The sequence below is a fragment of the Pipra filicauda genome, unplaced genomic scaffold, assembly GCF_003945595.2.
Source record: "Pipra filicauda isolate LSUMZ 115617 unplaced genomic scaffold, ASM394559v2 scaffold285_size1263560_pilon, whole genome shotgun sequence".
Lineage (NCBI taxonomy): Eukaryota > Metazoa > Chordata > Aves > Passeriformes > Pipridae > Pipra > Pipra filicauda.
In genome coordinates, this window is record NW_024104404.1 from 100,969 (window position 1) to 128,219 (window position 27,251).

Consider the following 27,251-nt stretch of genomic DNA (forward strand, 5'->3'; position numbering starts at 1 on the left):
TTGGCCGCTCGGGCCGGCGGGGCGGGACGTCCGGGGCGGGCTCTGAGAACCCGGTGCGGAAGGGCCCGGCCCGGGCCAGGTCGGAACAAAGCGGTAGCGGCCCGGCATGGCGGCCCCGCTCCGCCTCTGGCTGCTCCTGCACCTCCTGCCGCAGGTCAGTGGCTGCGCCGGGCCGGGCGCTCCCCGGCCGAGGGCGGGAGCGGCTGCGGGCACAGGCGGGCCCGGGCGGGCTGTGCGGGGTACCCGGGTGGGTGTCCGTGCCCGTGCCCGTGTCCGGGTGGGTGTCCGGGCTCGGGGCGGGCGGGAGCGGCCAGGGCGCCCGGAGGTGCCGCGGCCGGCGGGGCGGCCCCGCAGCGGGCCCGTGCCCGCAGGGAGGCGGCGGAGCGAGCGCTGCGGGCCCTGCCCGCCGCAGTCTGCCGGTGTTTGTAGATCTGTAGTGTTTGTTTGTCTTTGGGCTCGTCTGGGACTTTTTTCTCCTTTCCGTGGTTAACAGCGTACTGCTCGTAGCTCTTCAAACCTCGGGTCCCCGGGCAGGGGAGCGCAGCCCAGCCCAGCCGCAGGGACGGAGCTGGGCTCGTCCCCGCTGACAGGCTCGCTCTGAGGAAGCACCAGCGGAAAAGAAGGGGGATTTCCACCAACCCTATAATCTGTCCTGAGTCTTACATTCTCATTACTTCAACATTAATTACTTTCGTAGGATAAATTTTTAAGGGTGTGACGAGCTAGGCATGTAATCCTGATACAGGAGAGAGTGGATTTTTAGCTATTGTACTACACGGTATGTAACTTTTGTTTTTTAAGTTCTGGTGTTTTGTGCTCTGAAAATGTTGAAGTGTCATTTAACGTGTCGTTTAGACTTCTTAAATCTTTATTAGGTAATTTGGAGGGTACTGTGTCTTCTTGAGTATTATCGGTGTAACATCTTAACACAGCAGTCTGATTTTTCCCTCTTCTGTATCTGTCTGCATACTGATACCTTGCCAGTGATCTTTAGTTACAGTGTGGTTTGGTTACCAGCTAACTTCTTTATTTCTGCATCGTCCCCTTTTTTCCTTCATCATCTTTTTCTAGTCATCCCTTTCTTTTTCCTCTGTGCGTTTTGTCATCTCCACTGACACTTGGCGTGGACTGGTAGTGCCAGCATAGGCCCCACAAATTAATAAAATGCAGGAATGGGTCAAAGATTGAGATGGAGTCAGTTTGATCCAGCAGTTTGGAGAAGGTGAGCACGTGGCAGTGCAGGACAGCAGGTGAGATAGCCCACTGGTGGGGACTTGGAGACCTTGCCTTCAGCTCCATGCATTGCAGCACATTCCCTTCTGTAAGCATTTGCTGTGCTTGTGCAGTGGAAGTGTTAACATGCTTGAGCAAGCTTGGGCAGACTGGCCAGGGTGCTGAAACAGCCCTGCTGCCGCAGTGAAAAATTAATGTTCTGTGTGCTGCCAGTACGTTTCTGTTAGCCAAGCTGGCTTCTTTAAAATTTGTTTGAATACCTCATATGGTGCAGTACTTCTGCATCTCTTGTGCTTGCACTTGCTGGGATGGTTTTGGGTAGTACATCCCCCTCAGCCTGAGGCAGAGAGCAGTGCTCTGCTGCACTTGTCCTGTCGTGATACCCCTGTGGCTCATGGCCAGGGTCATTCTGGGGACAGAGCTGCCAGCTCTCCTCATGAGCTGCTGTGTGCATTTGCTGTGTACCAGCTGTACTCATTGTTGATGGCTTACTCTTGCCTTAGTGTTGTTGGGCGTGTACCTTTGTCTCCCTCCTTGAAACAGGATATTAGAAATTTTTGTTTGTTTGTTTTTCCGTGGGGCAGGAGGAGGTGGTGTCCACATTTGCTTCTACACTCTGATTTAGGGAGAAGGAACAGCTTGGCTACTGAAGCATTGCTCTCCCAAGTCTGGGTCCTCATTTGGGAACACCTGAAGAGGGGTGTGATCTCATAGATCCAAGTGCAATCTGCACTTAGATCTTACTTTGGTGTTCAGCTTCTCACATTTCATTTAACTTCCCATTCCTTCATGGCATTGCTACCTCTCAGTTGTCCTGTAAAAACAGCACATATACATGAGCCTTTCATTAGTGATGAATACAGTAACATGATCTGCAGGGAGTGTACTGGATCTCACTGGCCTTCACTGTAGCAGCTTTCAGCAGATATTGAACTGTGGTGATGGTTTTATTTTAAATCAGGGTACTCTATGATGTAGGTCCAGAGAGTTGAAAAGACTGCCTGAAATTCTGGATGGAGGTGGTGATTGGCAGTTTACTGTCCTGGAATTGTTGCATTATGAATATGCAGCTCTCTCCCCTGCACAGTGTTTGTTGAAGAAGTGGGTTTTTTTGTGTGCAGATTTACTGTCTGTTGTTGCTGGTCTCCAGATGAATTGGTGCAGTTCATGGGACAGAATGACCCCAGCTCCTGGGAACTCTGACATGGTACCTGCTCTAAGAGTAGGGGTAGCTCATTCTTTCCTTCTTGAGGGAACACAACTCCCAGTATCTGTCAAATCTCTCTGAGATTCAGGTGGCCAACTCAGCTCATAGAACTACTGAAAGTGGAAGAGGTGGATGGGGCATCCAGGTGAGTGTGGGGGCAGAGGCAGGGAGGGACAAACAAGACAGAGCCACTGGGTTGGTGGCTCAGTCACTCATATTGCAGTTTCCTGAAATACTAGTGAGTTGAATTCTTCATCTCTACCTCCTTCCATCATATAACTTGCAAGTCCCACTGCTTGTCTCTGAGCTACATTAGTTCACCAACATGGCTGAAAAACTCACACAGCAAAAAAACTGGGGAGTGTTCTGCTCTTTTCTGCATTAAATAAACGGTGGAAGGACCTGATGAGATTCAGAGCCAACAAGCATGTCCTTCTAGTGCCACAAACATTAGATTAACTCGGTTGCCTGTTAAATTTTGCCCTGAAACTTTGTTTCAGTTGTGTCAAAACCTTTTTCAGTGTTGCAGCTTTATAGAAAACAGTTTGTTTTGTGTTAATTATACACTATTATGTGCTTTTTAAGCCACAGGACTAGTAAGAAGCAAGTGTCATAATACACATTATTGTAACATCAGCTGTTATTTTTCTGTGTTTGAAAAAGGCTGGACTTGACATCCAGACACTTGGAAAAGAGCCCTTGGGGGTTGTAGGAACATTGTATAGGATCTGCACAGGAGATGACTTTTTTTGCTGGAGGGTTAATCTAGGATATGAAGTGATCTCTAGGAATTAAGAATCATCATAAATGTTGCCAACCGTGCCACTGAATCAGCAGCATTGCTTTGAACTTTTGTTGTCTGATACTTAGTGACATGAATAAAAACAAAACTGGAAGCATCAAAGTGGATGGGAGCAAACTTGTAGTGGCTGTTAACAGACTTCAGAACTATGATTCTAAGTGATAATTGCCTTGTAAAGAGGTCTGTTAATCCACTTTCTCCAAGGGACTAAATTCTTCACAGAGTTTCTAAAACTCTTCTGCTTTTAGCCCTGCTCATATTGTCTTTAATTCCTTTCATGCTTGATTTTTACTTGGCTTCTGGCACACAAACCCACATAGCTTCTAAAATGTTTTGAGCACTTCACATTAGGAACCTTTTACTCCCTTAATATTCTTTTGAAGAACATCCATTAAGTAGCTCAGAAAGCAAAATAGTGTTTACTGTCTCCAGGGTGCCATTTGGGGATTATTCCTGAGTTCCAGTAATGGTTATCTCCATGTAGCAACACACCCTGTGCTTACTCTCCTGTTTTAAAGATGTGTAGTTTATATCTTACAGATGTAAAACTTTTAACTGTACAGGTTGATTGTTCCACAAATACATAAAGCTGTTCAGTTACAGGAGTTAGTTCCTGCAAAACTGCCTGAAGATTTTGGAGAAAGTTGTACCCGTAATATTCAAAACTGAGCTATTCCATGTTCTGTTTGCTTATCTAAGCCCAGTCAGACCCTGTACAATAGGCAGGAAACACTTTTTTGTTCTGGTCTTTGGTGTGTGTCTATTTTCATCTCTCTGGCTTGTTTCTCTTGAAAGTCAAATCCAAGATGATAAGGATGGATTACTTTTCTAAACTGCTTCCTTCTGTTGAAAGGGGTTTAGGTGCCATAATTGGATGCCAGAGATATGAGTTAAAAAGTCCACCAAGGCAAGTAGTTGAAGTTTTTGTTTCCTCACTCCATACACACAACAGTGTCTCCCCTTCTCCACAAATATCTTGGGAACTTGCACTGTGCTCAAGTGTTTTTGATCTGCACTGGCTGATCAGTGTGACCTCCCATGCTTCAGGACAACTGTCATTGGTTCTAGAGCACTTAATAAACACTAATGTTATAAAAAAAGGGGGAAAGTTGCTGCATGAGTTCACAGAGATCAGTTATATACAGAAGAGCTAAATATAAAAATCTCTACCTCCTGTGTATTTTTACAGTGATGTTTCTTTACTGCTTTGCCATCACTTCTGTGTGTGTTAAAGGGCCATTTTACAATGGGGGTGGTAAAACACTAGCACAGGTTGTCCAGAGCAGCTGTGGCTGCCCCATCCCTGGAAGTGCTGAAGTCCAGATTGGATGGGGCTTGGAGCAACCTGGGCTTGTGGAAGGTGTCCCTGCCCATGGCAGGGGGTTTGGACCAGGTGACCTTTAAAGGTCCCTTCCAACCCAAACCATTCTATGGTTCTTAAAAGTGTTCCAAAAAGCATCTTTTTACCTTGAGTGCTTCCTTAGGGGTACATGGTAACTTCTGTGTAGTGGGGTTTGAAATAAAGAGGGAGAACTAAGCAATGGATTCTTTTAATGGATTTTTGAACATGCTTGTTAAGACATGACTTTGCTGCTGATTTCAGTCATCTTTAGTATCTTGTTCCTCAGATACTACCTGGAGGAACAGATGTGTAAGTTGTATTTATAAGAGTGTAACTACATAATTATTGATTCATTGGTGTGTTTGGCTTATGAATGTTAAACTAGATGTTGACAGACTAGTCTGTCACAACTTTCTCTCTAATTAGTAGCAGCAATGCTTAGGGATTTCTCTCCAGAACAAGGTTTCATCAGTTCTGGTAGGCACAAAGTGATTTCCTTGGGGAAAGCTGAGTCAGAGCAATAGAGCAATTAAACATGTCTTCAGTCAATGACTTCAGTTTTGTTTGAGTGTTGGACAGGAGAAAGACAAGGAAGAATGGAAAGGGAGGAGTTGGGTGTGTGGGTAGAGGAGAGTAGGACACAAAGGGGGATGGTAGAAAAAGATAGTTGGGGGGGTGGTTTGTTTGTTTTGAGTTTTTTTCAGTTTCTGAACCCACTGCTGGTGGTGAACTGCTGGTCTCTGCTCGTCCTGGGGTCACTAATGAATGGCAGTGAGTGTTCCACCAGAAACCAAGTGTGTGACTAGTTCAGGGGAGCACCAGGTCAATTATTGTAGGTGTTTCAGAGATTTTATTTCTGTTTAAACACAAACTTCAAAGTGCTAAGTGCTAGTAAGGATTATTGAGTGTCCTCAATTGAAATGGAGACCCTTCCCTTTACAATAGGAAAGAAATGCTCTTGGAACACAGAAATGATAATGGGAAAAATCCAGTTACATTGAGCAGTGTTTGGTATTCCTAAGCACTGCATTCCCAAATCATTGGGCTAAAATAGTATTTTGAGACTGCTACAATTAATATGTGGTCAGTTTTTTCCTGTCTAATAGCTCATGAGAAGTTAAAGTACAGCTATAATTTGCATTTACTCTCTCTTTTTATAATCTATTACCAGACAACACTACTTGAACATTGAAGTAGTTCTGTAGGAGCACTGAGACGCTCTGAAGCAGCAATTGAAGATCAGCAAGACTCTCCTTCAAAAAGAAGCATTGATCTGGATTTGTATAATTGAATTACATTTTTTAAAAAAAAGCCCTCAAAAGTTAGTTTTTTTGTCCTACTTTCTGAGCATTTCTTTTGTATCTCGGTGTCTTTTTGTCTGAAACATTAAAAGCTTTTTGCAGCAGCTGGTCAGAGCTTAAATTGAATTCTTAAGGTGTTGGTTCAAACCTGAGCAGGTGGTCACAGAATGCACGTGAGCAGACTCGGTACCGAGGAACTGATGTTTGGTATTTTGTATGAAGTAAAGAGTTCTTAACTTACACTTTTTCAATGAGTGGAGATGGTGCCTGACACTCCTTCCAAGACAGAGCCTGCAATCCCAGCATTGCTGCCCCGAGGAGCACAGAAGTGTCCCCCAGAACTTAATGGTGACTTGGCTGATGTTAAAATGACACTCTGAATGCCTTCTTGTTCCAGCCAGGACAAGAGCCTCTTGTCAGAGGGAGAAGCATCACAAGGGACCCATTTGTCATTTAGAAATGGGCAGCAGGATTTGTTTCAGAGTCCTTAGAACAGTAAGAACAGACCTCATGACACACTTTGTGTTTCTTCAACACCTTCCGAGGGCGGGGAGGATTTACAATTATTTTGGCTCAATTAATATGAGAATGAAGTTAAAAGCAGCACATTTTGCAGTTAGATGTAGTTTGAGCACTTTGCTGAACAAGCAGAGTACATACAGCAGTGTATCACAACTGTGAAGATGCCTAAAATTGGTATATTTGCTCCATATTAATATGTTTACTTTTCTCTGTAGTCCTTGTTCTCTTTCTCCAAATTCCTACAGGATTATGTTCTCTTACTTCAGTTTCCAGGAGTTTTTCAGAAGGATTGTGACATTTACATGATGCAAAAGGTGGCTGACCTCCTTATAAAAGCAAGCATGACGTTTTATGGCATCAAATATCTTTGTTTAATCATCTACCTGGTTGTGACCTCTTCCAGTCTCTTCCAATTCACTGTGGGGACAGAGTGAGAAACACAGAAGGCCTTGACACTGTGCACAGTGTTCAGCAATAACTAAAACATTAGTTTGTTATCAGTGTTGGTTTGGGCACAAATCTAAACCACTGCACCATACCAGCTGCTGTGAAGAAAATTAACTCCATTCCAGCCAGACACAGGACAGGCCTCTAATTATAAATCCTAGATATGTAATCTTCAGTACTTACAGCATATATTGTTGGAGTTTTGACAGCAGTGACTGCTGGTCGCTGAAGCAGGAGTAAATAAATGCAGTATGTAGATTTGAGAGTCTACATGTGCTACCTAGGACAGAAAAAGAGCTACTGTGGGATCTTATCACATCTACAGCAAAGGTGTCCAAGGTTGAGTGTTGGTGTGATGTGAATCTAGAGTTGATTGTTGCTTTAGGCTGTACTTTCAAGAGTTGTTAAGGGCCAGGCCTCTTATTCATAGAATCACAGAATAGTTTGGCTGGTAAAGGACCTTAGACATCATCTACTCCCAGGCCCCTGACATGGGGTGGGCTAGACCAGGCTGTTCAAAGCTATATCCACCCTGGTCTTGAACACTTCCAGGGGTGGGGCAGCCACAGCTTGTCTGGGCAACCAGAGAAGGTTGCCAGGGCCTCACCACCCTCAGAGTAAAGAATTCCTTCCCAGTATCCCATCTAACCCTGCCTCTGTCAGTGGGAAGCCATTCCCCCTTGTCCTGTCCCTCCATCCCTTGTCCCAAGTCCCTCTCCAGCTCTCCTGGAACCCCTTTAGGCCCTGGAAGGGGCTCTCAGGTCTCCCTGGATCCTTCTCTTGTCCAGGTGAACCCCCCCAGCTCTCCCAGCCTGGCTCCAGAGCAGAGGAGCTCCAGCCCTTGGAGCATCTCCATGGACTGCTCTGGACTTGCTCCAACAGGTCTGTGTCCTGGAAGCCCCAGAGCTGAGCACAGTACTCCAAGCACAGTACTCCAGCTTCTTTCCCTTGCTCTGGTTATATCCATGTATGCACCAGTCTGGCTGTGTTGTTTGTGGCTGAGGGTTTTGGGTTCTTTTGTTGGGTTTTTTTAAAACACATACAGTAAGCTTTCGTTTGATTCTTTGACCAGTTGCTGTGTAGGGGGGAATCTGCCTAATGTATCTTGAAGTCTTTCTTTGAAGCATGATGGAAATGATAACAAATTCCACTGTACTCCTTGCACAGATACAGAAACTTTGTAGAATCTTTTCTTAAAGAAATACAAAGCAGGCCAGTCAACAGCAAGTTATGTCCATCACTTCTGCTATTTTATGTGACTTAAAATTCTCACGGTGAAATTTTTGTTATGTTTTCAGGTGTACTGCGAGTATGGGATGGTACATGTCCTTTCAGAGAAGGGGAGCAGCAAAGGAAAAGACTACTGTATCCTCTTCAACTCTCAGTGGGCCCATTTGCCACATGATCTGGGTAAAGCTGTAAGTACCTAGCTAAGTAATGACAGAAGAATGCACTCAAAAATGCCTTTGTTTCAAGGAAACTTGTAATTTCTTACTTGGATTAGTAGAATTTGAAGCAACTGCTTTGTTTGCTCTTACCTAGAAAATATTTTTATCCGTTAAGATCACTCTAGGCAGTACTAAGATAGCAATATTCATTTCCAGGCAGAGGTAATGACTATTACTGGTTCAAAACAAAAATCTTCCAACACTGTGATCAATGAAATGAAAATGACACATAGCTGGGGTTGGAAAGGAGTTTTTGTATATCAACATGATACGAGAAGATACCACGTGGCTTTGTTAATGTACTGAACTGTGAGCTTTAGTGCTTTCTTAGTGATTCATAGTTTTGTCAAGTGTAAGATTAAGTAGTCACAAACTGTGTCAAGCTTTTGCTGCATTATCCAAATCTGTGTGAGCTGACAATTGGGTCAGTTCTTTATTCTGTGAGGAGAAGTTACTGTCACTGGGTGATGAAATCAGCAAATGCACTTTGATGAGCTACTAATAGAGGAAGATGTAGTTGACTGATACTTGGTTCATTGTGTTCCTCGATTTACCAGTTGAGTGCCCCACAGGATTATTGGTGTTCCTTATTGATGTATAATCAAGTCTTAATTACTGTGATGAGTTTATTGCAACTGCAGATCAGTCCCCAGATACATCAATAGCTGCCTTTGCCTTGTGCAGACCCAGCTGATAAACTCTTGCCCTTGCCCTCACTGTATAACATGAAGCAGCACTTACATGACAGACTTGTATTTATGAGGGTTGGGGACTGTACTGTAAACATCTCGTTTCAATCACTCTCATAAAAATTCACTGGAAATATCTTTCAGTAGCTCTGCAGGAGCCAATCTAGTCCAGAATAGCTTGCAGAGACACTTCCACATACACTTGGGTTGGGTATGCTGGATCCCTTGCATATCTCCATTTCCTTCCTCAGTTCTCTCTTGCTTTTCCCTTCTTTGACATTCTCCCTCCTTCTCCTTCCATACTCCAGCAGTACAATTCATTAACTGAGGTGGTGCAGTGCACCAGCCTGAGCTCACTCTGCATTTGTGTTCTGCTCTGATAGAGTGATAAGCTTACCTGAAACTTGGACAACCAGGAAGTGTGTGCAGAGAATTTTACTGTCTCTAAAGTAGGAGTCAGGTTGGAGACAGCAGTTTTCTGAATAAGCCTGGAGCTACCAACAGCCTGGTGCTTACCTTCCCCTCCTAAAAGCAGAGAGTCTGTCACACAGGTACTTTATCATGTACCTGTGGGTTTCTAACACAGAGTGTTCCATCTGCCAGTTTTTCAGTTTAAAACTTTACCCTGACACTTCCCAAACCTAACAGCTCACCTCCAGTGAGGACTGAGACCTGCTTCTCTTAGCACAGCTCAGGTATTGATAGATAATTTTCAGTTTTCAGATGACTTGCAAACAGAACTGGGCAAAGATGCTGGTGGTTGTTTAGATTTTGCAAGGAACAATTTGTGCCAGTGTTACTTCTAAAATGTTGAAGTGTCTTTGGGATGTTCCTGTTTAAACACACCAGACTGGATGTCTTTGGGTCTCAGGAGGGCTAAAACTAAGGAATTGGGGCAGGCTTGCAATATCTGTGGATCACAAGCAGTGAGAGAAGCAGCCTAGAATCCAGTATTTAAGTACTTGGGATACAAAATCTCAGCTCACTGAATATGGTAGCTTTCAACGTGGAAGTTTATTTTTGTTGCCTGTGCATTTGTACTTTCCCCCAGCCTGTGTTTCAGTTTCTAGCTGTTCATACCCTCCCTCATCCCAGCCTGCCACTCTGCCACCCCAGCAATCCTAACACTTTGCTTTACTCCTCCCACATCTTGGTTGCAGGCAGTAGAGCAGCAGTGGTGCTGAAGAAAACAAATGCAAGTGCAGATCATAACCCAAATTTTATTACCAGTAGACTTCTGCACAATAAGGTGAAGCAAGGCAGGACCCAACATAATAGAGAGGGCAGCACTGTTTTGTGTTTCTCTGAGAATACTCAAATCACTCCATTACCTAAAAGTTTTAAATTACCCTTTAGAAACTCTGTGGTTCCTGCTCTTCTTTTATAATTTTATGGATATATAGATGTGTTTAACTGATATATAGTGTGTTTAACTGATTTTTTTTCAGTCACTTCTGCAACTCCAGGATCAGACAGCATCTGTTTTGTGTTCTCCTTCTGATGTACCTGATGGGGGATTTAATAATCAAATCCCCATGGTGATGCGAGGAAATTGCACCTTCTATGAGAAAGTGAGGCTTGCTCAGATAAATGGAGCTCGTGGGCTGCTGATTGTTAGTAGAGAGAGACTGGTGAGTCCCTTTTTATCTTTCTATGTTGCTGATACTCCTCTGATGTTAGATATTGTCTTGTCTTCGGTGCACATTGCTGGTATTTAATGCATCTCTTTAAAATAAATAATGTGTGTGTATTCTGCCTGTGTGTACATTGCATAATTATGTCTGGAAATCATACATCTGAAGGAATAATAAATGAAACAACAAGAGGCACTCACTTAAGCAGGAAGAGTCTGCACAGAGCTCATGTGATATTCAAGTCAGGAGCTCAGTATTACTGTTATTCCATGTGAAATACTGGAATCAGAGGAGGAGGTTGGTTTCTTGACTATTGTACTACCACACTGAATCTGGTGCTTTAGATTCAACTGGAGCATCACCAGCATGTGTTTTGTAAAATTAGTAGTTTTGAAAATAAAATTAGTAGGTTTGAGTACAATCAATCCTAGAGGCACACATCAGCCCTAAACCCATGACCCTGATGTGCAAAAGATACTGCTCGAATTTTGGTTGCTGCATTTTGCTGTTGCAGTCTTTAATGACTTCTGTTTTACTGGGAACAGTCATACATTTTGACCATTGAGTTTTTGCGGTCATTATGTTCCTTTCTAGAACATTTTTCAAACTGGCAGAAACAGAACTTGCAAGTTTTAACCCTTTTTAAGCAGTAGAAGTATTTGCAGAAATAAATATATTCTTACATCCTCTGAACTGTTTTTCAGGTTCCTCCTGGGGGAAACAGGAGTCAGTATGAAGAGATTGATATTCCTGTGGCTCTGCTCAGCTATACTGACATGTTAGATATTGGCAAGGTAAACTTGATGCTAAATGCTCTCATTTAGGTTATCTCATGTAAGAGATAATATTATCTCATGTAGGAAGCTGTACTCATGAAGATTGCATTATTGGGTTTGGAAAAAAATGCAGATCTCTTGGGAGGTTATTTCTCATCTTTGGAATAAAATCAAAATGGAGCCTGGTGCTGGAAATAAATATCACTAATAGCAGAGCCAATAGATTACTCCTAAGTGTTTATAATAAAACCTGATTCTGAGCCTGCTTAGTGAAAATTAAATAAGAGAACCTTTGCTAAGGTAGCTTTTTGGATGTCCTTCACAAGTCATGTTTACCTCCACAGAGTTTTGGCAGCTCAGTGAAAGGGGCAATGTATGCACCAAATGAGCCTGTGCTGGACTACAACATGGTGATTATCTTTGTCATGGCTGTGGGGACTGTTGCAATTGGAGGCTACTGGGCAGGAAGCAGAGATGTGAAAAAGTGAGTACCTGGAATTCAGCACGTCAGTTTTCTTGTGTTTTTCATAGGGAAAAAAAAATTATGGTGGTTATGTGAAGATCACCTGGCAGGTCTGCTAGTGAGGTTTAGAGACTGTCTGTGTAACCAGAATGGGAAAATACTGGTGTGATGTTTGAAAGGCCCTGAGTCTTCTATTGACTGGATCACTGTAGGAAATCATTACAGTATAAATTGCATGTAGAGTGTTTTAGTATTTTGCCATGTCAAAAAGCCAAACCTTTGAAAAGCTCAAAAAAAGAAAATTATCAAGTAATAGGCTTCCTGTTGGGCTTTTGCAAAATTCCACCAGAAAAATATCTTGTTAAAAAAAAAAAAAACAAACCTGCTTTTACTGGTATAATGTAAACCAAATTGATTAGGTGGCTAACATATGCTATGTTTGTTATGAATCTTTTAATGGAATTTTATGGTTACTTTTCCCCAGTAAGGCTGGGGGAGGAGGTGATTGTGTCATGCTTATTTCTAACACTGGCATAACCTCACTTAAGGATTTCTTCCAAAGTCAACCAACTGTTCTGTGGTAATTTTCAGGATCCAGTTGAGTTCTTGGTGAATGAAAATAGCACTCTGGATAAACTAATGCAGCAGTTACTGGTTTGTGCACTGTGTTATATCTGTTGTTCACACATCCACAGAAAATGTGGTGTTCCACTGACTTGAGTGGGAGTCAAAGCAGGCACTGGTGCTGTGACATGTTTTCCAACCTCACATATTTCTTACTGAAGATTCAACACCCCTGTGTATTTTGTTGCAGAAGGAATGTACTCACTGTAGCCACTGTTACTCTTTCAGGAGGTACATGAAGCACAAACGTGACGATGGGACAGAGAAACACGATGATGAAACAGTGGATGTGACCCCAATCATGATCTGTGTGTTTGTAGTGATGTGCTGCTCAATGCTCGTCCTGCTTTATTTCTTCTATGACCACTTAGGTACTCTTAAGGCTGTATTTGTATTGGTACATTTTCAGTATCATGAGGCTGTCATTGTTTAAAGAGCATTTTTACTGTGAAAATAATTATGAAATTTCTGTCTTCTGTCATGTTTCTTCATCCCAATATGATTTAAAACCCTGTAAGAAAACCCACTGGGTAGATTTCTACTTTTAGTGAGGCTGGATTAGGTGATCATAGAGCTTCTTTCAAACATTAAAGTCCATTAAGTAGATACAGACTTAGTATCTTCCACCTTTTATTCTTGTGTTCTCAAACCTATTCTTGTCTCTCCATTATTGTTCAATTTGAAGTCAAGTTATGGGATCCAGGATCAATTTTTCTTATCTTTATAAAGATGATACATTTCTATTGATCATTTATTAAACTGTTTGACAAAAAACCATGAGAGCCTAATGCACTGGAACTGCCATCCCCATATTTCTGAGGAAGTAGTGGGACGTGCATCCCATCTGAATTAATTAATTTTGCTACTGAGTGATTTTAAGAGTTCCCTTATAGTGCTCCTGTATAAAGAAAAGATAAACACTTTACCATAGGTTGCCTTTTAGGCTTATGACTTACTTTAAGAATATTAGCACAGAGGTTTTGATTTGTTGAAGTAGGTATTGCATAAAGTACACCTGAGTGAAAGGAACTAGAATTAGGTAGTCAAAGAGCATAAATCTAATCAAGAATTTACCTTTCACTGCTTAAATGTTAGCCTTATTTCTCATTTAGGCTTATTGACTGTTCTTTATTCAGCCAGGATATGAAAAAAAGAATCTCTTGCATCATCCAACTTGGACTGAGTACTTTTTTTTTTTCTCAGTCTATGTTATTATAGGAATATTCTGCCTGGCTGCCTCAATTGGTCTCTACAGTTGTCTGTCTCCCTTTGTAAGAAGATTCCCCTTGGGAAAGTGCAGGTATGTGGCAACTCCTAAATTTTTAACAGGTAAACTTTAACAGGTAAACAAAATACTGTTTGGTAGGTGTGGGATTTACAAGGTGGCTTCATACTTCAAAATGTTTCTAAAGAAAGAGGGTAACTACACAGACAACTGTAGCTTTCCTGTGCTTTGTTTTCAGAATCCCAGACAACAACTTGCCTTATTTTCACAAGCGCCCCCAGGTCCGGATGCTGCTCTTGGCAGTGTTTTGTATCTCTGTCAGCGTGGTCTGGGGAGTCTTCAGAAATGAAGATCAGTAAGTGTGCATTTTATTTTCTGTGCTAAAAATTGTGATATGTTTTATAGTATAAGTAACTGACATCTACACAAGCCTAAATGTATCTGGAATTTAGGAGTGACAGATAGAAAGTCTTAGTTGTTCCTTATGTACTTCACCTTTTTCTTGTTGGTTTAATTACAGAAAACTGCCTCTTGTTAAGTTTAATTTCTCTGAGTCCCAGTCAGTGTTCTGAGCTCTTTGACTTCAGACAGCTTCTCTCTCAGAAGGGGAATGGAAAGTTGGACACAACTTGTCTAACTTATTTCTTCATGAGAATAAGAGCTGGGAAGATTGTGAGATCTGTAGTTTCTTTCAGCTGTCTGGTGTTGGTCAGTAATTCTCTACATCCAGCGTTGCTGCTGTACCTAACTGTAGCATGTGCTTAGCAGTTTTGTTAGAGGTGGATATTTTATGGTGTGTTGTGGTTTGGTTTTGGTTTGGGGTTTTTTACCTCTTACCTCACTCCCAGATGCTCCAGTCTCCCCATATATACAGGATGTGTTCATCTTCTTGGTCCCTCTGTCAGGGATTCAGCATTGGAAGTGAAATACTGGCTTGTGTTTCTGCTGATGATACCAAAGATGTCTGGCTTGTGCCTTGAATGCCAATTACTGCACTTGTGCAGTCCATGTTCTGTGTGGATCATTCAGTGACAAAACTCAAATCCAAGAAGCATCAACCCTGAAACACCTTTTAGAGAGATAAGTGTCAGGCTGAGGAGCACAGAAGTGCTATAGAGATATCTCAAGCTGTGATATTTGGGATTAAGAAATCCCATTTTCTGCCTCAAAGCTGGAGTGGGCCTGAGCATCTCCTGCACAAACTTCCATCAGCAAGTGCACAGGGATTGATCACAACAGAATAATCTCTCACCTGCACCTAGACCCTAGCCATTTTAGGGGAAAGGGTTACCTCAGATCCTGCTTCTCTTTGACCCTAACAGTGGAGAGTAAAGCAAAGAGCACTTCTGTGCTGCAAAGTACCATCAAAAACCAACTGTAGATTTGCCTCAGCACACAAGAGTTCTGAGGCCCCAGCACCTCCTGTTTTGGTATCCAGTGACCTCATTAGGCCAGTTTTCAATCCACCTCACTGCTCATTCAGCTCATACTTCATCAGTCTCTCCACGAGGAGCTTATGGAAGATTCTCAGTAGAAAGCTTTATTGAAGTCTACACTGACAGTGTCCCACCCACCTTCCCTCCTCTCCCAGTCACTCCTGTGTGGAAGGTTATCAGGTTGATCAAGCACAACTTCCCATTTGCAAATCCACACCCATAACAACGTTGATTTCGAGCAAGCACTTTGAATAAAGTTCTTTTTTTGTCCCAAGCAGGTCCTTAGTGAGGACCAGGCTGGGTCTGCCTTTCCTACTGTTTCCCACAAAACTGTTGCTCTCCTCTTTTTAAGGTGGGCCTGGGTTCTGCAAGATGCTTTAGGAATTGCTTTCTGTCTTTACATGTTGAAAACAATTCGCCTGCCTACGTTTAAGGTATGAAAGTTAAACAGATGTAAAGAGAGGATATTTGCATGTATGAACAGAGCAGTCACTTATAATGGTGTACATTGGCTTGGAAATGCACTTAACATTCATATGCAGCTGGGAAAAGAGGGATGTAATGAATATGATGTAGACCAATAATTGGCATGTGATTGTTCTGTAGAGTAAATCACACACCACCCACTCATTTGTGGATTTTGTTTTGATGAGGGGGGTTGGTTTGTTTGTTTTCAAATTGACACACAATTAATGCATCATTCTGCTGTTTTTTTTCAAATCTTTCTGAACTTAGTATCCTCAGACAAAAATCAGTATTAGTCATTTAGTTGCCCCTTAAGCAGCTCTTCAAACTCTGCTTCAAGGTATCTTCACCTATAAATTTGTATAAACTGGCAGCATGTAGGTGGAGAGTGTTTCAAGCTGTGCCTGGTATCCTCCACTGCAGAACTTCTTCATATTTCCTGGCAAACTGAAAAGGCACCATTTGCAGATTTTACATGATAAAGAATTTTAGGGACTAAAATGTAATTTTGTGCCCAAGAATTACTTGTTTTTATATGGTGCATGCGAGACCCAATTCCTCCATCTAAAAGATTCAGGAATTATGGAAAATATATGGGTGACTTGTTTTACTCTTTGTTAGCTTTTTCCTTGAGCAGTCTGCTGATTATTAATTCTTTGCTGTTTATTAGTGCACAGTGTGTAAATACCAAGTATCTTGTCTCTTCCTTCAGGGTTGTACCTTGCTCCTGCTGGTTCTTTTTGTGTATGATGTATTCTTTGTATTTATCACACCTTTTTTAACAAAGGTAAGTAAAATACTTCTGTGTTGGCTGCTGCCCAGAGAGCAGAGTGTAACGACCTGTTTCTCTGTGTGTTCCCTACATGATCCCAGAGCTGCTGAGTGAAAAGCTGATTTACAATTTTCCCCTTTTTAATTTAGACTGGGGAGAGTATAATGGTGGAGGTGGCTGCAGGCCCGTCGGATTCTGCCACTCATGAGAAGGTACTGCATGTAGCCTGAAAATCTAAAAGTCTAAAAACTAACTTCCAACTATTACACTTCTAACTTTTCTAAAATTTGAAGATCAGAAAGCTGAAATGGAGATGCCAGTCTGAAAAGAACTTAGGGGGGGAATAATATTCTGGGGGGGGGCAGGACAGACTTGTAGTGGTTCATCACACCAGCTTTGGTTTTCCTTTGTCTTTCTTTAAAAGGCTTTCAGTCTAAGGAAGCTGGTTAGCTCAGCTTCACAAAAACTTGGCCACAGAATGAGTTGTATAAAACAATAATGAAAGTACAAGCAGATAGGATTATTTTGATACTAATATAAGAAATGAAAAAAATAACATAAAGGTTTCTTTAATGTACTGTAATAAAGAGAATTGCAATGGACCTTGGCATACTATGCCTCAGCATTGCAAATTGTGTAATAAAGAGGAATAAATTGTGTAATAAATAACTGGGGGGCAAGGGAAAAATCTTTAAAGTGATTTGAAAAATGTGCTTTTTAAAATTATTCATGTCTTTGCTCTTGTGAGACTTTTATTGCAAGCAGATGAATTAACTGTATAAATGGTTATTTCTTATGCTTGTAGCAGCATACCTAAATTTTTTACATTCCTGCAGTTAAAGCAGAGTTGATACCCTACTGCATGTGAGGATTTTGAAATTAATATAGTGTATTTCATCACTCCTATCTTATACATTTTGTTAGATGTCAGTAATATTGTATGTAATATGAATGTAAAAAAAGATACATTTGCTGTATTCAAAGCCTGCAGTTTCAGTACAACAGGAACAAGTTCTGGAAGGTGGTGCCACTGTATAGAGAAAATGGCTTTTTATCAGACATGTGTCTCTCTCATTCTAAGCTCCCAATGGTCCTGAAGGTTCCACGACTGAATTCCTCACCACTGGCTCTGTGTGACAGGCCTTTTTCTCTGCTAGGATTTGGAGACATTTTAGTTCCAGGTATTGTTTAGCAGGTTAAGAATTTTACTTGTTACACTGTCATATTAGTTTATTCCTCTTGTCTTTCTGATTCAAGTGGAAAGTTTGATTTGACTATTATAAACCTGATAAATTTGTGAGTAGAGCTTTCTTTTTTTTCTGCACTATTCACCTTCTCAGTAAGAAATTAAATTAATTTTATGGTTCACTTTCACGTGCAGTGATGTCAACAAATATAGAGAAATTGCAAGAGTTGATTTAGCAACTGATTTTATGCTATAAAACATCTTTAATAGTCTGGTGATAAAGGAAATTATTTGTCCATTTGCACATTGTTTCAGTACACACATCTGACCACTCGAACCTTCCTAATTTTGTTAGTGATACTACATTCAGTGTTTCTACCCCACCTTCTCTGAAATTTGATTTTAGATAGTATGTAGAAGAACACCTGGCATCACTGCAGGTGAAAACAAGTATACACCTTCTGGCTTTCAGATTTCTTCTGGGAAATCAACTGTTGATTTTCTTGTATTTTGGGAAATACAATGAACATAATCTTGTTGTGAACACTGTATTTTTAGTAAGGATCAGATGATGTTTTTTATCTATGATCTATGTATTTGAAGCTATTAATTTTACTCTTGGAGTGCTTTTGTTGTGCTGGACTGGACTTGTGCTATCATATAACTGGTTTATAAGTTGTGCTGTCATGGTGTTTAAACACAGGGTTCCAAGGAAGTGTTGGGGGAAAAAATTCTGAAAAGGTCCTAGCTGGTTTGATGATTTTGCATATCTTAGTGTGTGACTATAGGTTGAAAGCATGTTTAACTGTTCTTTCCTTTCCTAGGCTTACTGGTAGCCTATTGCCATAGATTTGATATTCAGGTGCAGTCATCCAGAGTCTATTTTGTAGCCTGCACAATAGGTATGTACCACAGTGACACCTGAATGCAAGACCTACAGGAGTTGCTCCCTCTTGAAAGCATGTCCTCAATCTTGCATGGCATGGTTTTACCCTTCTCCTTTTATTATTAAACAGAAATATTTTAGCAAAGTGCTTTCAAGGCTAGGTCTTCCAGCACAAAACCAGCTGGTGTGGCTTTCCTGAGCTGTTCTGCCATGTGTAAGAGTCTCACTAGAACCCTTGCAGCTCCACTATCTTTACATGTGCTCACCTCTGCTCATTCTGGTTTCTTGATTCATGAATCTTTTGAGTTTATGGTGCGTGAGAATTCAGGTTCAGGGATATCATCCTTTGACTTTGTTCCTAATTTTTTGTGTATTCTAAAGACCCATGAGCTGTGATGCAGGGAATTGTATTGTATTATGATGACTATAACATATCTACATTAGTTTTCTTCCTTAGTTTGTAGAATCCACAGAGTTAAATGCCATGGGTGTAAATACACCTGATGAATAGGATCTGACAGGTTCCTCTTGGCTTTCTTACAACATACTTTTGCCAGCAAAGACTTCCAATGCTTGCAATTAATGTAGTGAAAAATTTTCATGAACAACTGCTGTAGAAATTCTTTGGAAAAAATACCTAGGTCATGGAGACTCCTAGCAGGGTTAGAGAGATGTTTTTATTTCAATGGTCCAAGTCATTTCCTCTCATACATACTTACACTGTTGTCTTACCTGGTATTTTCAAAATTATAGCATTTGCAGAAAACCATAGAAAATGTTGTATTGATAAAGAGTCAGCAGTGTGGTATTGCAGCACTGAAAAGGGCTCAGTTAGCAAGGTGGAGTCATCAGTTATGAGAGAAATGATTATTCCTCTCAATTTGTCATTTAAGACTGAATCTTAACCAGGATCCCTGGTGCCAGACAGTCATTGACATACTGGAGTAAATCCAGTGGAGACCTTCAAGATGGCAGAGGGCTGGAGCACATGGTTGTAAAAGAAGAGAAGGCAAAAAAAAGAAAAGAAGAGATTCTGTTGCTGTCCCACAACTGCCTAATGGGAGGCTGCAGAGAGGACAGAGAGACTTTTCTTACAGGTGTGCAGATAAGATGTGAGGCAATGGACTTAAGTCACAATAAAAATTATTTTAACTAGATATAAGGACCTCTCAATAGTAACAGAATGTGCTCTGAAAAAAAAAAACCATTTTCAAGAACTGTAAAGAGTTATTGAGTATTCTAATCACAGAATCATTTAGGTTGGAAAAGCTCTCTAAGATCATCGAGTCCAGCTGTTAACCCAGCACTGCCAGGGCCACCACTAACCATGTCCCCAAGTGCCACATCTACACAGCTTTTCAGTCCCTGCAGGGATAGTGACTCTATCAGTGATAGTTGCCCTGGCCAGCCTGTGCCAGCGCTGCACAACCCTTTGGGGGAGGAAATTCTGGCCAATATCCAACCTAAACCTCCCCTGGCACAGCTTGAGGCTGTTTCATCCTTTCACTTGTTCCCTGGGAGCAGAGCCCGACCCCCACCTGTCAGGGAGTTGCAGAGCAAGAAGGTCCCTCCTGAGCCTCCTTTTCTCCAGGCTGAGCCTCCCCAGCTCCCTCAGCTGCTCCTCATCAGAGTTGTGCTCCAGACCCATCCCCAGCTCCGTTGCCCTTCCCTGGACAGGCTTCAGCCCCTCAATGTCTTTCTTCACCTGTTTTCTTGAATAAAAATCAGTTGGATTAACTTCATTGTTTTGAAAATGTAATTGAAAATAATTACAATATGAGATCCATGCTGCTCGTGTTCTACTAAATAAATTTTGCCACATTTATGCAGAAATTAAATAGAAAGTAATAACAAATTATAACATACAGCTTGCTGGGGTTTTTTTATTTTAGCAGTGTGGCAGGATAGTAAAGCCAACCCAAGAGAGAAGCACATAATCATGGTCAAAATATTTGTCTATATCTGCTGAATTCATAAATACAATATGAGGTGCAATACTTCATTTGTTTATTTTTGCTTAAGGTAATGCTTTAACCACACACTATGAACTAGGCAAATCACACTACCTTCACAACATATTATTATCAATAGGAAGACTGTAGTAATTCCAGTTTTCCACTCTGTAAATAATGCTTCTCTCTAAAGAGGCCTGAAAAAATATTACTTGAAAAAAGTTAATGCTCCTCTAGCTAATTATTTAGTTGTGCTTAAGCAAAGCTACATCCGAATAACTGGGTTTTTTTGCTGGGTTTGTTTTCTTGCAGCCTATGGCATAGGCCTTCTTGTGACCTTTGTTGCCTTGGCACTGATGCAGATGGGCCAGCCTGCTCTCCTCTACTTAGTGCCCTGCACTCTCCTCACCAGCTTCGCAGTGGCCCTTTGGAGAAGGGAACTTGCCATGTTCTGGACGGGCAGCGGCTTTGCGGTGAATACCAGTTTGATATGAGTGTCTTCAGGAAATACTAATGTTATAAAAACCTAACTAGCATTAAAGTTGAGTAAAGTATTGCAGTATTATCGCACAAGCACAAAGATTTTTGGTTTTGCTCCGTTGTTTGCTTTTTTTACGTACTTTTTTTTTTCTTGCCTCAGCGAGGTTTTTCTGGTTTTTAGGGTGTTTATGGCCACTTGAATCTGGCTGGTGAAAAGTAAAGCAGACCTTGTCTGTCCTTCTTGATTCTGTCATGATTTTACTTGTTTGATCTCTGTTGAAAGTATCACTGGTTGTAAAAGATTACAATATTATATAAAATATAATGGTTTTTAATACCATATAAAACATATCCTTGAAATATTTTTTTCATAGCCTACTGTTTATGAAGGTAGAAATGTAGTTCAGTATAGTAAATTATCACTTTGTTTCACTGTGATACAAGTGAAAGTTAACTTGACTCAGAAAGGAATAATTTCTGTCATGATGCATGATTTTAGTTTTTGAATAATTACTTGAAGGCCAAATCTATTAAGCTAGTGGTTCACCCCAGTGAGTTTTACTTTATTATTCAACTGTTTGTGATAACCTTTACAAGTTTCCTCCAGACAACTGAATTTAATTGTTGGAGAAATATTTGAGATCATCTAAAATGTAATGGAAAAGTCGCCAGTTCTTTATCACTGACATTAAAGGTGGGCAGAACCAGAGTGGCCAAGGACAAAGTGCTGTTTGCCTGTTGCTGCCTAATCAGCAGAGCACATCTGAAACTGGTGAGGAACAATCAGGCAGAAAGCAAACACTTTTCTGGAAAGAAAAAAAATCCCCTGGTGCCCTGTAAAACCCAAAGGATAACTGTGTGCATGTGTCCACTGCTGGAGAATGATAACAGAGATGATGGACCTTTAACCTTCATCTTGTAAGACCATCACTTCTGATAACTGGTTCTTGCTCTCCATCATTCTGACTGTGATCTTCCATTCACAGAAGGACCTACCTCAGCCTCCTGTGGTGATAGCCCCTGTCAACTGCCCTGAGCTTCCCAAAGACAGCAACGTGCCAGCCCCTCCAGCAGACACAGAGCAGATGACCAACCCCACCCTGCACGTGAAGGAGCTGCGTGGCCCCAGCTCAGCTGAAGAGGAGCTGGCTGACACCAGCACAAAGACAGACCAGTCAGAAATCTCTGTGGCACAGAGTGAGGAACCAACTGCTCGGAATAAGGACAGCCTCGAAAGCAAATGCCTAAATGCAGAGCAAAGCCAGCTGGAATAAGTGATGTGATAAGAACTCCTCACTTTCCCTCACAAACATATCCATATAAAACCAGTATGTATTTAGGACTGGTTCAGTAGGGTTTGCATTCACTGAGGAACCTCGCTGGGAGTCTGATCAGCAAATCCAACAAGGAATGTTCTGCCTCCAGCTTCGGTACAGCTACACCCTTCAAACATCCTTCTGGAATATGGTGCTCTCCAGGAGTTCTGATGTGTGGGTTTCAATGATCACTCTGTTAGTGGATGCCTTTGACCATTTGTTCCATTTGCATTAGGCCAGGGTAGCATTAAGAGTCTTTCTTTACCCAGTACTCTGTGCTTGTGTGGTTGTTTTGCTGCTGTAGCATGGTGTAGGTTACCATGGAGGAAAAGCATTGAACAAGTCTGCTACAATGCTTAGTTGAGAGAAACGTGGTTGTTTGGGTTTTTTTAGCACTTTCCCTATTATTGCCACCTTTTACTTTGCTTCTCCTGACTTGTCAAAGCCATTGATATAAGGGAATGCTTTAGTATAAACTTACATTCAGGAAATGCAGAGAATGGTTAAATTACCATTGCTCTGAAAGGATTTACACTACCGTGATGCATTAAATGCATCTCTTAACTTTTGTTTTTACTTCTAGTTACCTGGGTTGGCTACTAGTCTAGTTTAAAAGGCAGGGTGAGTTGAGCTCCAGGAGGCTTTCTAGTCATTCATGTGAACTCTAAGGGCTGTCTCTGATAATAAACAAGGTTGGTCACAGAATGCTGCTTGGAAGCAAATGCATATTAAGAATGTTTTAGAAATGAAATACAAGCCAAATAGGTAAGAAAATGGGTAGTAACACTGTACTAAGCAGGCAGTATTTTCGTTGGGAAAATGTTAAAGCAGTAAAAGTTCATGTGTTTTGGGGCTTTGAGCTTCTATTTGTTGTTCATTCAAGGACTATAATTGTGAAAACAGTTTGTTTTTTTCATTCCCAGGGGAGCACATATGGTGCTACAGACAGTTGTGATTTAAAGCTACTTGCTGCTCAGTTAACTTACCAGCTGCCTAAGTCATGTTTTGTCTTTGTCCCAAGAGTAGGCAAAGCGTGGCCTGTCAGGTTCTGGAATGAGCCTGGGATCTTACCTATTATTTTGCCTGTCTTGCTACATGACATTGTGAATTTAAATTGTGATTTAAATTTGCAAATTTAAAAATTTTGGGGTGCAGCTGGTTTTGCTTTATATTCCTGAAATTGTGTGTTTGAGTCTCTAATGCATCGACTTTTATACATAGAAGGATGATGTGATTTGCATATTACTTGTTCCATCTATTTGTCTTTATCAGAGGTGTCTGTTCTACACTTAAATTGCAATTCCAGAAAGCCTCAAACACTTCACATGAAAACTGAAACAGAAAATGGAAGTGTTATAGGATCCTCGAACATGATTCCAGATTGCATGGGAGAAATGCTTTTCAGAGTATTTGAGAGCCAAAAAATGTCATTTACAAAAGTATTGTCACAGTGATGCCATCAGAGGCATTGCTGTTGAAATTAAGTCTCCAGTTGGCTTGTTGAGTTGCAGCTCAAGGGCTTTTTTTTTTCATGTCTTGTCTATTAAATATCAGCCAATTTTTTTTTTTTGGCTGTGTCTTCCAAAAGTTTGCCCTGTGTTTTTTGGGAGATAACTTCTGTGGGCAGTGGTAGCATTCTTAGAATGTGAGTGGCTTTCTGTAAAACCACACTGTGGCTTCAGAGTTTCACCAGCTCCTGCTTAAAGCCTCGAGCCTTGTCTGACAGGATGATCCACTGAGGTTTTTGGAAGGCTTGCTGAGTCCAAGGGCCAGCAACTACATTTAATTTACAAATTGCTCTAATGGAAGGTGGTACTAAAGAGCTCTGGTTTTCAATCTCCTCTTTAATGGACTGTTACTTTGGCCAGCAGTAATCTGATCCAGTTATTACTAATAAAAAGCAGCAGAGAAATTTTACTGAAAACTTCAGTCAGCTGGATTATGACTTAATTTTTAAGCCATTGTGTAAGTATGTATATTAAACTAAGAGAACAATCTTGTATTTAAATAATGAACCTGATAAATAACAAGAAAGCACGTTGAAGACTGACTGAAGTTCTATTGTTTTTGGCCTTGATTGTCTCTCAGTCATAACATTTGGAGTGGCTTTGTACATACTTAAAAGCCAGTAGCTTCCTGATAATGAAGCATTAAGTTTTATCATCTACTTGAAAAGTGTATTTCAGCATTTGTTCTCCTGTGTGATTAGGAAATAGTTTGCTTCTCAGACTGTTCATAGCTCAATTCAGATGGAAGAAGTGATCACACTGAACTCGAGGGCATCTCAGAGTTGTGTTGTTCCCACTGGGTCCTGGGCAGGTCTGCAGGAGGACCTGCTCCACCTCAGCTTTTGGGGACTTTCCATCTGCTTTTAAGTGTGACCTTTTTTTTTTTTTTTTTCCCCAAAATGCAAAGAATGAAGAAAAACCCCAAACAGCTCCTCAGTGCAGTATCTCCAGTGAAAGCAGGTGAAGTGGCAACAATTTACACAGTGACTATCCCAGTACTGTACAAATCAGGTGACCCTGGTGCTCCAGTTTGGCTGTGACTGTTTAGTCCTTGATCCTGGGCAGTTCAATCACTTCCATCAAAACCCAAGGCTGTACCTTTTTGTCTTTCAAAAACCTCCCTGATCAGCTTAATTTAAAAATTAATGTTGTATAGGAAAATATGAATATCAGTTTGACATGGCTGACTCTGATTTTATTTGTTGATTGCAGATATACATCCCCCTAGATGTGTATCTGGGGGATATCTAGTTTAAATATTTAAACTAGAGTTTAAATATTTAAAGTAATGAAAGTAATATTAATGTTAAAAGTAATGTTGATGGGCTTCTTGTTTATGTCTTTCACATACTAAGTCTTTATTTATCTTTCTAGAAATTCAGTAAGGATTTTATTCCTGAGAACCTGTATGTGTTCAGGGGAGGCATTTCTTTTAGTCAAACAAACAAATCCCAACAACAACCAACCCCACAAAAAAAAATCCTTTAATAAAAAAACCTCAACTCTTTGGATCACAATAGTGAGGATCAGGTTCCTTCCTCGTGTTTGTTTGGGACTGTGCCCTTCTGAAGGGTTGTACAAATGCAGCTGAAGGTAGAATGGAACCTGAAAGACTTTACCAAGGGTGACAAATAAGGGAGAAGTATCCTAAACCCTTTTTCAACTGTACTGATTTTATTTTTTCTTGTCACAAATTATGACCATTTAAACCGAAATATATTAAAAAAGAAAACAAAACAGAAAAAAGTAGAGCCAAAAATACATTGTTTTTACCACTGGCAGTAAAAAAAAAAGCACATCCACCTATGTAAGAATTACACTTGTGAAAATATTTAATGTTTTCTCTGAACTTGAACAGGTGCCAGGCAACAGAAAATCTGCAGCACAGCCTATTTTCTGAAAGGTTTATTGACCTGTTTCATAGAAAACTTCGTTGAGAAAACTCTTGGTTTCCAAATTTCTTGAACGTTTTTCATGATGTCTTGGTCGAGCATTTCCCTCAGTGTGGCTTTTGTTAGGAATGTCTTGCCTGACAGTATTTTTCAGCCATGCACAGTTCTGTGTGTTTGGTTTTTCCATCCCCCTGTGCCCTGCTCCGACTGAGATCAGGATTATCGTGGACTTTAGTGCCTGGTGACTTCAGAGTGTGCTGGAAGGTGGCCTTGACTGCAGAGCCAGCCAGAACCCTGTGCTGAAATCACAGCCTTGTGAGCTTGCAGGATGTGGCTGCAGATATTAGTGAATTAATCTGCCTCTGGGAGATGCTGTGAATTTACCTGCAGCTCTTTAAAAAAGCCTGTATTGGGTGTTTGGGATCAGTGTTGCCTTGAAGTTAAAGCTCACCTGCAGCTGTTTTAGTGCAGGTTCCTGCAGTTGTTCTTGTCTTTAGCCCAGTGGTTGGGTACACGTTTCTGGTTTCTTGCACTACACAGCCTGCATAGGACGTAAAACCCTGTAATATTTCTTCTTAATGCCAGCTCCACTGGCTATCAATGAACAAAACTTTTTTGTGCATGGTTTCATTGTTTGATGTGTTATTTGTTGTACATTTGGGTGACTAAGCTGGCTAAGCAGCACTGTGCATTAATGTGTGCCAATGCTTGGCACAGGTGTGAAATACAGACACACCAACAGATCTAAACATTCATCCAAAGCCTGCAGAGATGGTGCCTTTTGCCATGACAAATACAATGTTTTAAGGGGAAATCTGTGTCAGGGCTGCATCTTCAGGCAACTGTGGTTGAAGGTCCAGAAAACATCAGCGACAAGGAACAATGAATCTTTAGGTATTTTAATTTCACATGTGGTTTCCCAGCTGGGGCAGGGCATGAAAACAGAGCTGCACTAACAGCTTTTCAGTTTAGGTTTCTGTGCCAGTGGTGCTGGGTAGGGTGGAGAGGGGGGGGATAAGAAAAAACTGAAGATGGCTCAGAAAGCACGAGGAGAGTCAGAACAAGAATGGCAGTGGAAGAGTTTACTCCAAAGAGAAGACCCAAGACCATGTATGATAAATATCCCAAAATCTGAAATGCTGCTGCAAATTGGAAAACCAATTTAATGCTGTTATAGCATGAACTTTGTCACAGAGTGCTCAGTTATCTCTCACCAGTGCTGTCAGGGAGTTCTGTGAGCACCGTGACTGACAATTCGGATCTTGTGACACAGACTGGGTCTTTTGCTAATTAAAGGTGATAAATCCTCTGAAAGGAAACCACATCATGAAAGCACATGTTAGATAGCTGCAGGGCTCTTTCTACTCCTTTTGTTTACTTTTTTTTCTTTTTAATGTTTAATTTGTTGAATTGCTTCTGGCATCCTGAAACATTTCGGAACAGGACAGCTTTGTGTGCTACCAGAAGCTTCCTATGGGCACTGGCCTAAGAGAACTGTCTCTTCACTGATCCTCTGTATCTTCTGTATTTATCAATTATGTGTTCTTCTATGAGGGTTTCACCTTTTCCAGTTTTGCAGGTAAATATTCAAATTATGTGGAGTAAAGATGACATTTTGCCATCTGTAGAGATGGGTGATAAATAA

At 41.2% G+C, this 27,251-nt stretch overlaps 1 protein-coding gene across 2 annotated transcripts; it reads left to right on the plus strand.

Moving 5' to 3' along the window:
- Position 1: 1 nt before the first annotated feature.
- SPPL2B (signal peptide peptidase like 2B) lies at positions 2-27,251 on the plus strand. 2 transcript variants are annotated; one of them, XM_027724450.2, is made up of 15 exons: positions 2-154; positions 8,153-8,272; positions 10,440-10,622; positions 11,330-11,419; positions 11,746-11,885; positions 12,717-12,859; positions 13,692-13,788; positions 13,952-14,068; positions 15,502-15,583; positions 16,327-16,401; positions 16,536-16,598; positions 17,468-17,567; positions 18,397-18,474; positions 20,723-20,951; positions 21,877-22,175. In XM_027724450.2, the coding sequence occupies exons 1-14, from the start codon at positions 107-109 to the stop codon at positions 20,902-20,904; spliced, it is 1,518 nt and encodes a 505-aa protein (XP_027580251.1). In that variant the 5' UTR covers positions 2-106; the 3' UTR covers positions 20,905-20,951; positions 21,877-22,175. The 2 variants fall into 2 exon arrangements, with proteins under 2 accessions (XP_027580251.1, XP_027580249.1); XM_027724448.2 differs by having other exon boundaries at positions 6-154; positions 20,723-20,883; positions 21,877-27,251.